The 14732-nt window shown below is 39.6% G+C and overlaps 2 protein-coding genes across 7 annotated transcripts in view; one reads left to right on the top strand and one right to left on the bottom strand.

The window, feature by feature from the left end:
* Window positions 1–14732, top strand: part of LOC114647755 (mannose-binding protein A-like) — a 473727-nt gene that overhangs the window by 147750 nt on the left and 311245 nt on the right. The gene's annotated exons all lie outside the window — the stretch shown is intronic.
* The window catches only part of LOC114647655 (mannose-binding protein A-like), a 199198-nt gene that overhangs the window by 20734 nt on the left and 163732 nt on the right, over window positions 1–14732 (bottom strand). For 3 of the 5 annotated variants that reach the window (XM_051924502.1, XM_051924501.1, XM_051924505.1), the window contains exon 2: window positions 11512–11738. The exons of the other annotated variants lie outside the window; for them this stretch is intronic. In XM_051924502.1, coding sequence (XP_051780462.1) covers window positions 11512–11716 — 205 coding nt within the window. In that variant the 5' untranslated portion in view covers window positions 11717–11738. The remainder of the gene's footprint in view (window positions 1–11511; window positions 11739–14732) is intronic. 5 annotated transcript variants of the gene reach the window in all.

Raw genomic sequence — 14732 nt, 5'->3', positions numbered from 1 at the left:
CTAGCAGCGGCTTTATTTTCCCACGTATTTCATATTATTTAGAGGTATCCTGTATTTAACCCGACCAAGGGACTTCCACTACAATATACAAGCATGAGTAACAAGAAGAAAAGTCAGAAAGAACCGGAAAAGAAACTTAAAGCTGCATCGAAGTCCGGACAGACTTCCGGCCTGAGTGCAGGTGTAAGGTATGGCATCACGGAGACTGACCTGGAACAGGCAGAAGAGTGCGCAGAATTCCTGGGGCCCCGCTCCATTGTATCGTCTCCAGTCGAGAGTGAAAATGGGAGCGAAGGCGCAAGTGATACAGGTCGCGAGGGATCGCCGATTTCTGAGGATCATTCGAGACTAGAAAGGGCTCTGCAGGACGTGCTCTCATCTACTCATCGCGAGCCTGTAACAGGAGCTGCATTTTCACTTGCGGAGCACGAAAGCAGAAGCGAACTGTCCGAACTGAAAGAGATGATCGCTACACAGATAGCTACACAGAAAGAGATGAACACTACACTGGCCACTGCCATGGTTAACGGCCATGAATGAGCTTAAGAAAGATAACACAAATGATCTTAAGAAGGTGGCCACTGAGCTCAAGAAGGATAACAAAGATAAGGAAACGCGTCTATTTGAACGTTTCGACGTGAACTTTAAAGGCATGTTGGAGAAATTAGTGGAACACATTGAAGAAACTAACTCCAAACTGAAAAGGCTTGATGATCATATTAATGACGTTTCAGACCAGCTGGAAGACGTTAAGCAGGGACTCACGGCTCGAGTGGAAACAGCGGAACAAATGGCATCTAACGCCGATGAAAAAGCCACAGCTGCGAACTCGGAATACAAAAAACTTGGAGACAGACTTGCAGCCCTGGAGGATGGGTGCAGAAGAAATAATATAAGAATTGAGGGTATACCTGAGAAACGAGAAAGCTCAAGCCCAGTGAAATTTGCAGTAGAATTACTGTCTAAAATAATTGGAGATGACTTTAAACTCGACAATGAGATAGCCACGGCTTATCGCACAAAGATACCAAGCGCCTTTAAATCTAGGTCTTTTATTGTCCGCTTCGAACGACTAAGATGTAAGCTTGATGTGATGGCACTTCTCAGACACAAGCAAGAGATTATATTCGAAAATAATCTTATTCGTATTTTTCCCGACTTCTCACCATCAACAGCAAAACGCAGATCCTACAACGACATTAAAAGGATGCTACGGGAAGCCGATATCAAATACAGCCTCTTGTATCCTGCCAAACTGAAAGTGGAAGTTCAAGATGGACATTATATTTTCTTCAGCAAAGAAGAAGCTGAAAAAGAATTAAAGAAGCTGTTTCCGACACTTTTTTTGAAAGTTAATTAAAATTAAAGAGCCGTATTCTATCAAGGCACGGGAAAGACCTATGATCTGATCGCTGGATCCATGTTTAAAGAGACTGGTATTATAATTATACATCTCTTATTTTGTTTTTTGTTTTTTTTTAATCTTAATATCTTAACTTAAAAGCGCTGAAGATTATTTCAAGATTAAATATTGTTAATGAGAACATTTTCGGCAGATAGTATTAAGGATTTAACTGTAAAAGATATCTCTATTTTAATTCTGTAACGCCGCTGCAGGGTGGGGTTTGTTTTGTTTTGGACGTGCTCTGTCTCTTCGTATGTCAGAGGACTGGAACATCGCGAAGTGGGGTCTAGCCTCATGTGGGGAGGCAAAATGGGGGGGTGGGGGGGATAAAGGGGGGAGAGAAGGAGAGCAGGTTATATCTAATCTATTCTTATAATCCTTATAATTATAAATATCAATGCAGCAACAGGCTAACATGCAACAACTCCTGGGGAATCTTGAAACTAAGATTAAAACTGCCATATTACCAATTAAAACTATAAAATGACATTAAAAACTCAGAATCAATGTCTCCATGATGGGACAGTTAACTTTGTGAGCTGGAATGTTAAAGGCCTGAATCACGAATTAAAGAGAAAGAAAGTATGCTCTCACCTAACAGGCTTAAACGCTAAAATAGTATTTTTACAGGAGACCCACTTACTAACCAAGGATCAGTTCAGATTACAAAAAGACTGGACTGGCCAAATGTTCCATTCTAGCTTTATAAAGAAAACTAGAGGGGTGGGAATTCTCATACATAGAACAGTTCCATTTGTAGCATCAGAGGTAGTGTCGGACCCAGAAGGGAGATATGTGATGGTCATGGGCAACTTATATAACAGTAAAATGATTTTGATAAATGTTTATGCACCCAATGTTGATGATAAGGAATTCATGCAAAATCTATTTGCATCCATTCCCAATGTGAACACTCATAAAATTATAATGGCTGGGGACTTTAATTGTGTTTTAAATCCACTCTTAGATAGGACTCCTGTGACAGGGGGGACGACATCTAATACTGCAAAGATAATTACACAGTTTTTAAATGATCACAACTTATCAGACCCCTGGAGGTTTCTTAACCCAAACTCAAGAACATATTCGTTCTACTCACCAGTGCATTATAGCTACTCAAGAATTGATTATTTTTTTATAGATAATAATTTCCTGCCTACAATTAAATCATGCAAATATGACACAATTGCTATCTCTGACCATGCCCCTCTAGTCTTGGAGCTAAAATCAATAAGCCCCTCGTACTCACCTCGCAGATGGTGTCTTAACCCTCTTTTATTGGCAGACGAGAACTGCACAGAATTTATATCCAAACAAATCAGCTTCTTCCTAGAGACAAACACGTCTACAGAGGTTTCTGCAGGAACACTCTGGGAAACTCTAAAGGCCTTCCTAAGAGGCCAGATTATTTCATATCTTTCCCATAGAAATAAATTAGAAACCAAGAAAGTGTCAGAGCTAAGAAATGAAATTACTAGAATAGATGAAGAACAAGCCAGGCGTCCAAGTGAAGCTCTTCACAGGAAAAGGCAGGCCCTGCATACAGAACTTAACATCTTAACAACTAAAGAAACTGAACAACTTATTTATAAGTCTAGACAGCATTACTATGAACACGGAGAAAAAGCTAATAAGCTTTTAGCTCAACAAATTCATAAACAAGAAGTTCACAATGCAATACCAGTAATCACCAACAAGAATGGAGAAGAAATCATCGACCATAATAAAATAATGCACACATTTAGAGATTACTATAAGTCTTTATATTCCACTGAGCCCAAAGAAGACAACACGCAATCTAATGCATTTCTGGATAATTCACAAATACCACAAATAGATGCTTTAAGTGCTGAGGAACTAGATAAACCTCTAACGCTAACAGAATTACTAGACGCTATAAAGTCACTACAAAGCGGGAAATCATCAGGCCCTGATGGTTACCCCGTAGAGTTTTATAAGAAATTCTCCACTCAGCTAGCTCCACTCTTATTGGTAACATTTACAGAAGCTAAAGACCACCAAATACTACCTCAAACATTTCGACAAGCATTAATCACCGTCTTTCCTAAACAAAATAAGGACTTGTTACAATGTGCATCATATAGACCAATTTCACTCCTGAATAATGATGTTAAGATACTCTCAAAAATCCTAGCTAGAAGGATGGAGAAAGTGCTGCCCTCGGTAATATCACAAGATCAAACTGGATTTATTAAAGGCCGACATCTATCTTCAAATCTCCGACGCTTGTTTAATGTTATATATTCACCAGAAAAATCAAACACCCCAGAGATATTACTATCATTAGACGCAGAAAAGGCATTTGACATGATCGAATGGAATTACCTTTTCACTGCATTGGAGAAATTTGGGTTTGGCCCGAATATTTGTGCTTGGATTAAACTACTGTATACCAGTCCAGAAGCTTCAGTTTGTATTAATAAAATTTGCTCAGACTACTTTAAACTAGAACGTGGTACCAGACAAGGATGTCCCTTGTCGCCACTGTTGTTTGCAATCGCTATTGAACCACTGGCGGTTCACTGCCGAAATTCTCATCAGATAAAGGGGATTGTCAGAGAAGGACTGGAACAGAAAATTTCTCTATATGCAGATGATATGGTCTTATATATATCGGACCCAGAAAACACTGTCCCTGCTGTTTTAACAGCACTAACAGAATTTCAAAAGATATCTGGTCTTAGAATTAATCTGAATAAAAGTATACTCTTTCCAGGGAACTCACAAGCATATAATATTAAATTAGACACCCTACCTTTTACCATAGCAGATCAGTTTAAATACCTAGGGGTAAATATCACAAGTAAACATAAAGCTCTTTATCAACAAAATTTTGGCGTCTGTATGGAAAAAATTAAGCAAGACTTGCATAGATGGTCAACCCTTCATCTCACTCTAGCCGGAAGAATTAACATTGTTAAGATGAATATCCTTCCTAAACTTCTCTTTTTATTTCAAAACATTTCAATATATATCAATAAATCGTTTTTTAAACAGTTAGATTCAATAATAACCTCATTCATTTGGAACTCAAAACACCCACGTATCCGAAGAGCGACCCTACAAAGACCTCAGGCAGAAGGTGGCATGGCTTTACCTAATTTTCAGTTTTATTACTGGGCAGCAAACATACAAGCCATAAAAACCTGGACACAAATAAATGCACATACACAGGCTTGGTCTGCAATAGAAGTAAAATCCTGTAGTACTTCTTTATATTCCCTGCTCTGCTCTCCAATAAATGAAAGTTATCGCAAATATACTAATAACCCAATTGTGCTTTACTCACTCAGAATATGGAACCAAATTAGGAAGCATTTTAAGATGGAAAATCTTTTATCAGTGGCACCTCTGCAAGGGAACCACCTCTTTCAACCTTCGCAAGTATATCCAGTTTTTAATACCTGGAAAAGTTTTGGGATTAAAATGCTCAGAGATCTTTATATAGACAACATATTTACATCTTTTGAACAATTACGTTCAAAATTTAACCTCCCAGCTACACATTTCTTTTACTATCTTCAAATTAGAAATTTTGTTAAACAGAAATTGCCCGATTTCCCCCACCTTGCACCCTCCACAATGCTGGAAAAAATACTGCTCAATTCAGAGGAAACAAACACTATTTCCGCAATATATAAAATCTTATTAGAGTCCCTACCTTTCAAAGATCCAAGAGGACATTGGGAAGAAGATCTCTTAATCAATATATCAGAAAAGGAGTGGAAGGTAGCAAAGCAGAGAATTCACTCGAGTTCTATATGCGCAAAGCATAGAATTATTCAACTAAAAATTATATATCGAGCTCATCTGTCTCGCTTAAAACTGTCCAAAATGTTTCCAGGCCAGGATCCAACCTGCGAGCGCTGCAACCAAGCTCCTGCCTCACTGGGTCACATGTTCTGGGCCTGCACCAAACTAACATCATTTTGGACAAAAATTTTTAAGTGCCTCTCAGACAGCCTTAGTATCACAATCCCTCCTAACCCACTAACAGCTGTGTTTGGTGTCCTTCCAGATGGACTTGAATTGGAGAAGAACAAACAAACGGTGATTGCATTCACTACACTCTTGGCACGCAGACTTATTTTGTTAAATTGGAAGAATCCTAATTCTCCTCTTATAAGTCAGTGGGAAACTGATGTTTTATATTATTTGAAATTGGAAAAAATCAAATTTTCAGTTAGAGGATCTGTACAAAATTTTTTCAAAACTTGGCAGGATTTAATCAATATTATTTTAGAATAAGAGAATTAACTATTATTGTATTTAACTCCCTTCTCCATCTCTTATTTATATAGATATTTACTTCTCCCCTTCTTTTGTCTAATGTTGCCTTATTAAAAAGCTTAAAGAAATTTTCCTTTAGCTAAGCTCTCCTTCTCAGGGGTGGGGTTTGATTTGTTTTCAAATTTGTTGGGTTATAAATGGATCTGTTTGTATGGAATGATTACAATGAAAATTAATAAAATAAAAATATAAAAAAAAAAAAAAAAAAAAGCCAATAATTGAAATCCAAAGAGAGAAAAAATTTCCAGCAAACCAAAAAAGACGAAAAACTCTCTTCCACCAAAGTGTATTCAGATTAACAGCAAGGAACTCGCTTTCCCAGCCTGCCATTATAGACTGTGGGTATGGGTCCTTAGCAGTGACTTCATGGTGGCCCCGCCTTCTATGGCCCTGACCACAAAACACAAGAAACATCAGAGAAGTGGATTATTAACATCCATACATCCATCCATTATCCAACCCGCTATATCCTAACTACAGAGTCACAGGGGTCTGCTGGAGCCAATCCCAGCCAACACAGGGCGCAAGGCAGGAAACAAACCCCAAGCAGGGCGCCAGCCCACCGCAGGGATTATTAACATTGAGAATAAATAATCAGAAAATAAAGTAAAACTGACCAAGTATACATAACTAAATAAATCATATAAACAAATAACAATATCTAGATAAACAATTGTATTGGAAAGGAAGGTGAGAAGGCAGACTAGCAGTTCTCTGTAGTCGCAGTGGAGTGTCGGTTAGAACAAAAGAACTACTCCAACCATTATAGGAACATTGCTTTTATGTTGAAATGCCAGAAATACACATGAGGTAGAACAGCTGTACATGTAGGTTTAGGTAGGTGAGTGTGTGGTTCTTACAAGGCAAACAACAAAATTAAACATCTAGTACATTTATAAATATTGTTTATAAATGTGGAAGCATGGAGGTGTTTAGGAGAGATGGTAGTGGAGTTTTTAACCAGATTGTTTAATGAAATCTTAGAAAATGAGAGGATGCCTGAAGAGTGGAGTAGAAGTGTACTGGTGCTGATATTTAAGAATAAGGGGGATGTGCAGGACTGCAGTAACTACAAGGGTCTTAAATTGATGAGCCACAGCATGAGGTTATGGGAAAGTGTAGTGGAAGCTCAGTTAAGAAGTGAGGTGATGATTAGTGAGCAGCAGGATGGTTTCATACCAAGAAAGAGCACCACAGATGCAATGCTTGCTCTTACGGTGTTGATGGAGAGTTTAGAGAAGGCCAGAAAGAGTTGCATTGCATCTTTGTTGACCAGAAGAAAGCATATGACAGGGGGCCTCGAGAGGAGCTGTGTATTGTACTGTATGAGGAAGTCGGAGTGGCAGAGAAGTACATAAGAGTTGTACAGGATATGTACGAGGGAAGTGTGACTGTGGTGAGTTCTGCGGTAGGAGTGATGGATGCATTCAAGTTGGAGGTGGGATTACATCAGGGATCGGCTCTGAGCCCTTTCTTATTTGCAATGATGATGGACAGGTTGACAGACGAGATTAGACAGGAGTCCCCGTGGACTATGATGTTTGCTGATGACATTGTGATCTGTAGCAAGAGTAGGGAGCAGGTTGAGGAGACCCTGGAGAGGTGGAGATCTGCTCTACAGAGGAGAGGAATGAAGGTCAGTAGGAACAAAACAGAATACATGTGTGTGAATGAGAGGGAGGTCAGTGGAATGGTGAGGATGAGGGAATAGAGATGGTGAAGGTGGATGAGTTTAAATACTTGGGATCAACAGAACAGAGTAATGGGGATTGTGGAAGAGAAGTGAAGAAGAGAGTGCAGGCAGGGTGGAATGGGTGGAGAAGAGTGTCAGGAGTGATTTATGACAGACGGGTATCAGCAAGAGCGAAAGGGAAGGTCTACAGGACGGTAGTGAGACCAGCTATGTTATATGGGCTGGAGACGGTGGCACTGACCAGAAAGCAGGAGACAGAGCTGGAGGTGATAGAGTTAAAGATGCTAAGATTGACATTGGGTGTGATGAGGATGGACAGAATTAGAAATGAGGACATTAGAAAGTCAGCTCAAGTTGGATGGTTGGGAGACAAAGTCAGAGAGGCGAGATTGCGTTGGTTTGGACATGTACAGAGGAGAGATGCTGGGTATATTGGGAGAAGGATGCTAAAGATAGAGCTGCCAGGGAAGAGGAAAAGAGGAAGGCCTAAGAGAAGGTTTATGGATGTGGTGAGAGAGGACATGCAGGTGATGGGTGAACGACAGAACAAGATGATGAAGACAGAAAGATATGGAAGAAGATGATCCACTGTGGCAACCCCTAACAGGAGCAGTCAAAAGAAGAAGGAGAAGAAATTGTTTCAGTATGCAATACAGAAAACGTCCAATAGATGGCACTATAGCTACACACTATCACCGTAAGGTATTTGCAGTTACAACCTCAATGCAACAATGTAACAGGTTTATATCCTTATTAATACACAACATCTCTTAAAGATTTAATGAAATATCCCAATAATTTACAGGCTGAGTCTATATTAAACTGAGTACAAACATCCTCTGTTTTACTGAATGAAATTGACGTTTTTTACGGTAAAAACAATAAACACTAAGTAATGTAAAATATTAACATGACTATTAATTCAGAACAGTTTCCTCTCTAACGTTTAACATTTAACTTCTAAACATGTACATAAGAACTTACATTTAGTCAACAAATGCACAAACTTAAACTTTCTCTGGGGTCTCCAGTAGTTCCGGCTTTCACGTGGTACATCTCTCAAACTCACATGCTGCCTGCACGCTCCACGGCTTTCACATGACTGTGACTCAGCGCCTTGAAGACACACCAGCCTTTTTTTACAAATCAATCAAAAATGAACAAAAAATAAGCTGGGGAGGAACCCTGATTTAAACAAGAAATCCCTTTATACAAGGGATCAGGCAGGTGTGTCTTGTAAGAGGATGTCAGGGTGGTCCTGGAATTGTGACCAACAAGGGATTTTCGTGCACTATTCCTGGTCCCCCTGCCATTTATTAAGGTGGCCAGGACTACCTGGGGATTGTCTGGCCCTTAAGTGTCTGCTGTTGCTCAGGACTGCAAAACAACCTGGGACTGGTAGAGGAAATTCTCGGGGTACTCTCACTTCAACAGTGTCCATGGTGATTAAAATTAAGAAGGGAATTAGTACAGTGGGTCGAGACTGTGACTGTAAAATGACATTAACAAGAACACAGGGACATGGTGGGGCAAAATGTTACCACATTTTTCTTTACAAGGGGAACAATAGACACAGAGAATAAATGACCAAGGAGAGTTGTGGAGAGTAGAATTTTGTGGACCTTCAAATCTTGACTTGTTATTTGATCACTCTAAACGAGAACAGGCCATTCAGCCCAACAAAGCTCACCAGTCCTATCCACTTATTTCTACCAAAAAAACATCAAGTTGAGTTTTGAAAATCCCTAAAGTCTTACTGTCCACCACACTGCTTGGTCGCTTATTCCAAGTGTCTATCATTCTTTGTGTAAAGAAAAACTTCCTAATGTTTGTGCGAAATTTACCCTTCACAACTTTCCAACTGTGTTCACGCGTTCTTGATGAACTCATTTTTAAATAACAGTCTCGATCCACTGGACTAATACCCTTCATCATTTTAAACACTTCACTCAGGTCTCCTCTTAATCTTCTTTTGCTTAAACTGTAAAGGCTCAGCTCTTTTAATCTTTCCTCATAACTCATCCCCTGTAGTCCTCTAATCAGCCTAGTTGCTCTTCTCTGGACCTTTTCTTGTGCTGTTATGTCTTTTTGTAGCCTGGAGACCAAAACTGCACTCAGTACTCCAGATGAGGCCTCACCAGTTTGTTATAAAGACTGAGCAGAACTTCCTGTGACTTGTGCTCCACACATCAAGGCGCTATATAACCTAACATTCTGTTAGCCTTCTTAAAGGCTTCTGAACACTGTCGGGAAGTCGATAGCTTAGAGTCCACTATGACTCCTAAATCCTTCTCATAAGGTGGACTCTCGATTTTCTAACCGCCCATTGTGTATTCAAACCTAACATTTTCACTTCCTATGTGTAATTATTTACATTTACTGACATTAAATTTCATGTGACACAAATCTGCCCAAGCCTGTCTGCTGTCCAAGTCCTTCTGTGATGATATATCGGATTCCAAATTATCTGCTAATCCACCTATCTTGGTATCATCTGCAAACTCAACCAGCTTGTTATTCATATTCCTATCCAAATCATTTATATCAGTGTTACCCAAACTCGGTCCTGGGGACCCCCTGTGGCTGCAGGTTTTTGTTCCTAATCAGTGACAACACCTGATAGCACTGATCTCATTTAATTAGCTGGTATGTTTTTTCTTTTATTCGACTTTCAGTAAAATCATAGCAGCGTGATTTTTACATTTATAAGACATTTAGAAATATTTCTGCTTTTGCTACAGATTTAAATGCTTAGCTCTCTTTTGTTTATTTCATTATATTTTGCCCTTTCTCTGTGCAGTTTTTCCCCCTTCGTTGTATCTTAATACTGACAATTAAAAATGAGCAGAGCAGACTCCCAGGCAAACAACACGAAATAATCAAAGGCTGCAACTACTTTAGAGTCAGACCCACTAATTAGTAAATAATGGATTATTTAAACAATTAGAAGACCTAGAAAAGTAGAATGAAAATCAAGATGAAAATACTGTTAAAATGAAAAAAAATACATTATTCCTATATAACTGCTTGGTACATTTTAATATTTATTGTTTTTTAGCAAAGTTAGTGTTCTAATTTCTATATTGTTCCCTAAACACAGAACTTGGGAAATATCAGTTCACTTAATTAGCCCAGGAGTTCAATTAAAAATAGAAGCTGGTTGGAACAAAACCTGCAGCCACAGGGGGTCCTCAGGACCGAGTTTGGGAAACACTGATTTATATTTATTAAAAATAGCAGCGGCACTAACACTGACCCCTGCTGGTCACCACTATTATCATCGGCCAATTCTGAACAGGTTCCTCACACCATCACCCTCTGCTTCCTGTGTCTGAGCCAATTCTGCACCCATCCTCACCCCACACCCTGCACTGCCACTTCTTTAGTTTGATGCCCACCCTCTCATGTGGCATCTTATCAAATGCTTTCTGAAAGTCCAGATAAATCATATCATCTGCTCCACTCTGCTCGTATCCTTTTGTTGCCTCCTCACAGAATTCCAGCATGTTAGTCAAACACAACCTCCCTCTTCTGACCCCACGCTGACTGTTCCTAATAACTCCTGTCCTTGCCAGGTGTTGCTCAATCTTCTCCTTAATAATTTCTTCCATTAATTTTCCTGTGATGCACATTAAGCTTACTGGCCTATAGTTGCTTGGATCTGCCCAGTCACCCTTTTTATATAATGGGATGATATTTGTCATTTTCCAGTCCTTCGGAAACTCTCCAGTGCACAGTGACTTCCTATTATGGAGAATCTGGGTGAATAGGATGAGCGTGGGCTGAATGGCCTGTTCTTGTCACAAATGTTCTAAAAAACAAACAAAAAATAAAACAGATTCTTTGCTGGTGAAGCTCCTTCTGCACACATAGAAAAACTATGAGTCAGGATGTGAGCAGACAGAACAAGGAGTCACCTGGTGGATGGAAGGGTTCATGGTCAGCAAGCCAGCGTTCCATATTGGCCACTTTCAGAATGTACTGTAACACACACCTGGACTTCAATAGCACAAAGAAATATTCTGGTCAGAGGTCAGAAATATTCATGTGGACCACAGCTCAGAGACCCAGTGCGACACAGATCTGTGCTCATTTCACAAACCTTTCTCTCCCTTGCCTCCTTTGGTGCCTGGTGGTCCGTCTCTTCCTTCTCGCCCTTCTTTTCCATCTCTTCCTTCTCTCCCGTCTCTTCCTGGTAAACCTGGAATCCCAACAAAGACGTTTCCGTTTGTGGGCTCCTCAGTTAGACAAGACCAGATAGCCATGCTGAGAATGGCGGAGGTCAAGACAAGGCTTTGCAGTTGCATTTTTAGGGATTAGTCTTCAGTTCTGGAATCAATATTTTTAAAAGATCATTACTTTTTCAGAAATGAAAGAGAGAAAGGCTAAAATTGACAGAATGTGACAGTACTGGCACTCATATGATGATATACACCACTAAAAAAGGGGCAAAGAAATAATCCGCCATTTTATCTATGAACATCTCAAGCAAATCTTTATTTAGCGTAGCATATTTTAAAAATCATTCAGTTTTACCATATAATGCTATTTTTCAAGGAATACAAGTTGGAGCAAACATTCACTATCTGCAAAAGGTTGTAGGGCCATTGCCTTTCTGTAAGGGAAGCTGTGCTTGAAACTGCTTGCATGTTAAACTAGGACATTCTGACATCGTTTGTATCTGTACATCAGGTTAGAGACAAAGTCCTGAACAGTCATGGTGGCTGCAGGTTTTCATTCTAACCCTTTTCTTAATCAGTGACCAGTTTTTGCTGCTCATTACCTTCTGTTGCCTTCATTTTAATTGACTTGTTATTTAACATTTTTAGGGCGGATGTTGATATTTGTCGACATGTAGCCCTGAAAAAAAAGGGCTACATTTTTTTCTGCAATTTAAGAAGCACTGTTATTTTATGCAGGTATTGTCAAACTTTTGTCACAGAGTTGCATGTTGTAATCTTTTCAGTTAGCCAATAAAAGGTGTCATTTTGCTTGACTTCTCACTACAAGGAAAATACAGGTACAGTACTTTATTACTGTATAGAGAAGGCAGTCTCAAGACTTCATTCAAAATAGGAGCTATTAGGAGCTGCAGAAAGGATGATCATCCTGCTTTAGCGCCCATCTTCAGATTAGAAGAACACCAGCAGCTTAGAATCACTGCTGTGGCAGACGAGATCTGGAGTAGACAGATCAGGGACCTCATGTTTAACGCTGTACGTAGAATTCACACTAAAACATGGCGTACGGACAAAAGCGGAAATGTTCGTATGCACAAAAAATTCCAGATGCATAAATCTGTGTGAACACCAACTTCCACGTTGTTCTGCTCCATATCTCCCGGTCAGTGTGAAAAGTAACACACGTGCACTCACCTGCTGTCCCACCCAAACTCCTCCCAGAATTACACCTCTTTGAATTTGAAAATCAATATAAATAGCCCTTAAGCTCAGTGTTCTGTGAAAAGGCAATGGCAAAAGCACGGGAGAATATAGAAGAATTTCAGCGAATACCAAGTGGAGGCAAAGGAAAAACGTACTATTTGTTGGTTTAAACAGTGGCATAATCAACAAAAGGAAGTTGATCGAGTGACATAGAGTGTTGGACAAACACGAAAGCTCAAGTTCACAAAGTCACACAGTGCCCGAAATAAATAAGAAGTTGTCAGATATCAAAGTCGAGTTGTAGCCCACAGTCTGAGTGTCATATAGAAGCATATTAGGGTACAGAGAACTTTAATCTCAAAATTTCCGCTTTAATCACGTAGTTTACTCTGTCAGCAAAGTAGAATGTCATAAACATCATCTTAAAATCGTTTACTAGTTTCTCAAATCCCATCGTAACTAAAGTAGCACGTTAAATACTTTGTATTGTATGTATTCTTCTATGTGCTCTATGTGTGTGAATCACTATGTGCTTCTTAAACTGGCTTTCTCTTCCTCCGACAGGACACAGAATCCATTACATTCGTGATATTACAGCTCCCTGAATAAATTAAAAACTGAGATGTATACGTGATATAATTTTCATGATGATAGGAGTTAAAGCATGTATTAAACATGGGAACACGGTGGTGCAATGATTGTTCATGCCTCACGCCTTCATGCCTTCCTTTTCTTTCTCCAAGTAACCAATCGCCACACAATCAGCTCTGTAATAGACGTTAAGCCATCTGTAAGCTGAGAACGCTGATTCTTCAAAACTTTTAAGGAACATTGAAATATCTTCGTAGTACGTGTTTAATTATTCTATCCATCTATCTTTCCAGTGTCGCGCCAGCCCCAGCAAGAATACAGCGCGAGGCAGGAACAATCCCTGAACGGGGCGTCAGCTCACATGTCCTTACATGTTTAATTATTAACAATATAGATTATTTAAATGATGTTAACATTTTATCTGTATAATGTATAATGCAATAAACATATTTTGCTGCATTTCATCTTAAAAATGATATTGTCATCATATGTAAATACGCACTTTATAAAGTGGCTCAGGTTGTGCAATATTATAACTGTATCGCAAGTTTACAGTGAGGTGATTGTACTTATAAGTATAAACAGTTCTACAAGGAGCACTGGATGGACTGACTGAGTGTGTTTATAGTTCTTGGGATAAAACTGTTTCTGAACTGCGAGGTCTGAAGTGTTTGTCGTATGGGAGCAGTTCGAATAGACAGCATGCAGCATGTGCTTGATGCTGTATACTGATAATTCTCTTTCCGATCAGCTGCTGTAGATCTGTGATTCCACACGCAGATACAGTCGGATAAATACTTGAGAGTAACAACGCTAAAGCAGTTATGGTATTTGGAATAGTTTGGCCATTCCGTTGACCATTATATTGTTACAGGTTAATTTCAATCAGATGCCTTAAACTAATAAACAATATGCGGTTAATTTCAGTGTGTATGATAAAACCGCGTCAGGGATGTGGATCTAAAAAAGAAAGGGAAACCACACTTGAACAAAGGCACTGCTGTGACGTTGGGTGCCACCAATTTCCAAAACCGAGCGGAGAACTTGTGTACGGCAAGCATTTAGCTGGCGTGAAAATGTGCATGGCTTTACGCCAAGTTTAGATTTTATACATCGTGATTTGAGCGTGGAAACGGGCGTACGAACATTTTTACCATTTATACATGATGCCCCAGGAGAGGGCAAGGAAGCGTAGGACAAAGCCCGGTGTTAAAAGTATATAAATATATATAAACTAGCTGTCCCGTCCGGGTAGTAGTGAAACAGGACTGTGAGGAGGGCCCTGCCTGGCTCCCTACTCCTGATGTCATGCTTCCCCCTCCCTTTGGCCCAGACTCTGACTCAGATT

Source organism: Erpetoichthys calabaricus, chromosome 3, assembly GCF_900747795.2.
Source record: "Erpetoichthys calabaricus chromosome 3, fErpCal1.3, whole genome shotgun sequence".
Taxonomy (NCBI): Eukaryota; Metazoa; Chordata; class Cladistia; order Polypteriformes; family Polypteridae; genus Erpetoichthys; species Erpetoichthys calabaricus.
Note: the sequence above shows the minus strand (reverse complement) of the source record. Positions and strands in the feature narration are given on the sequence as shown.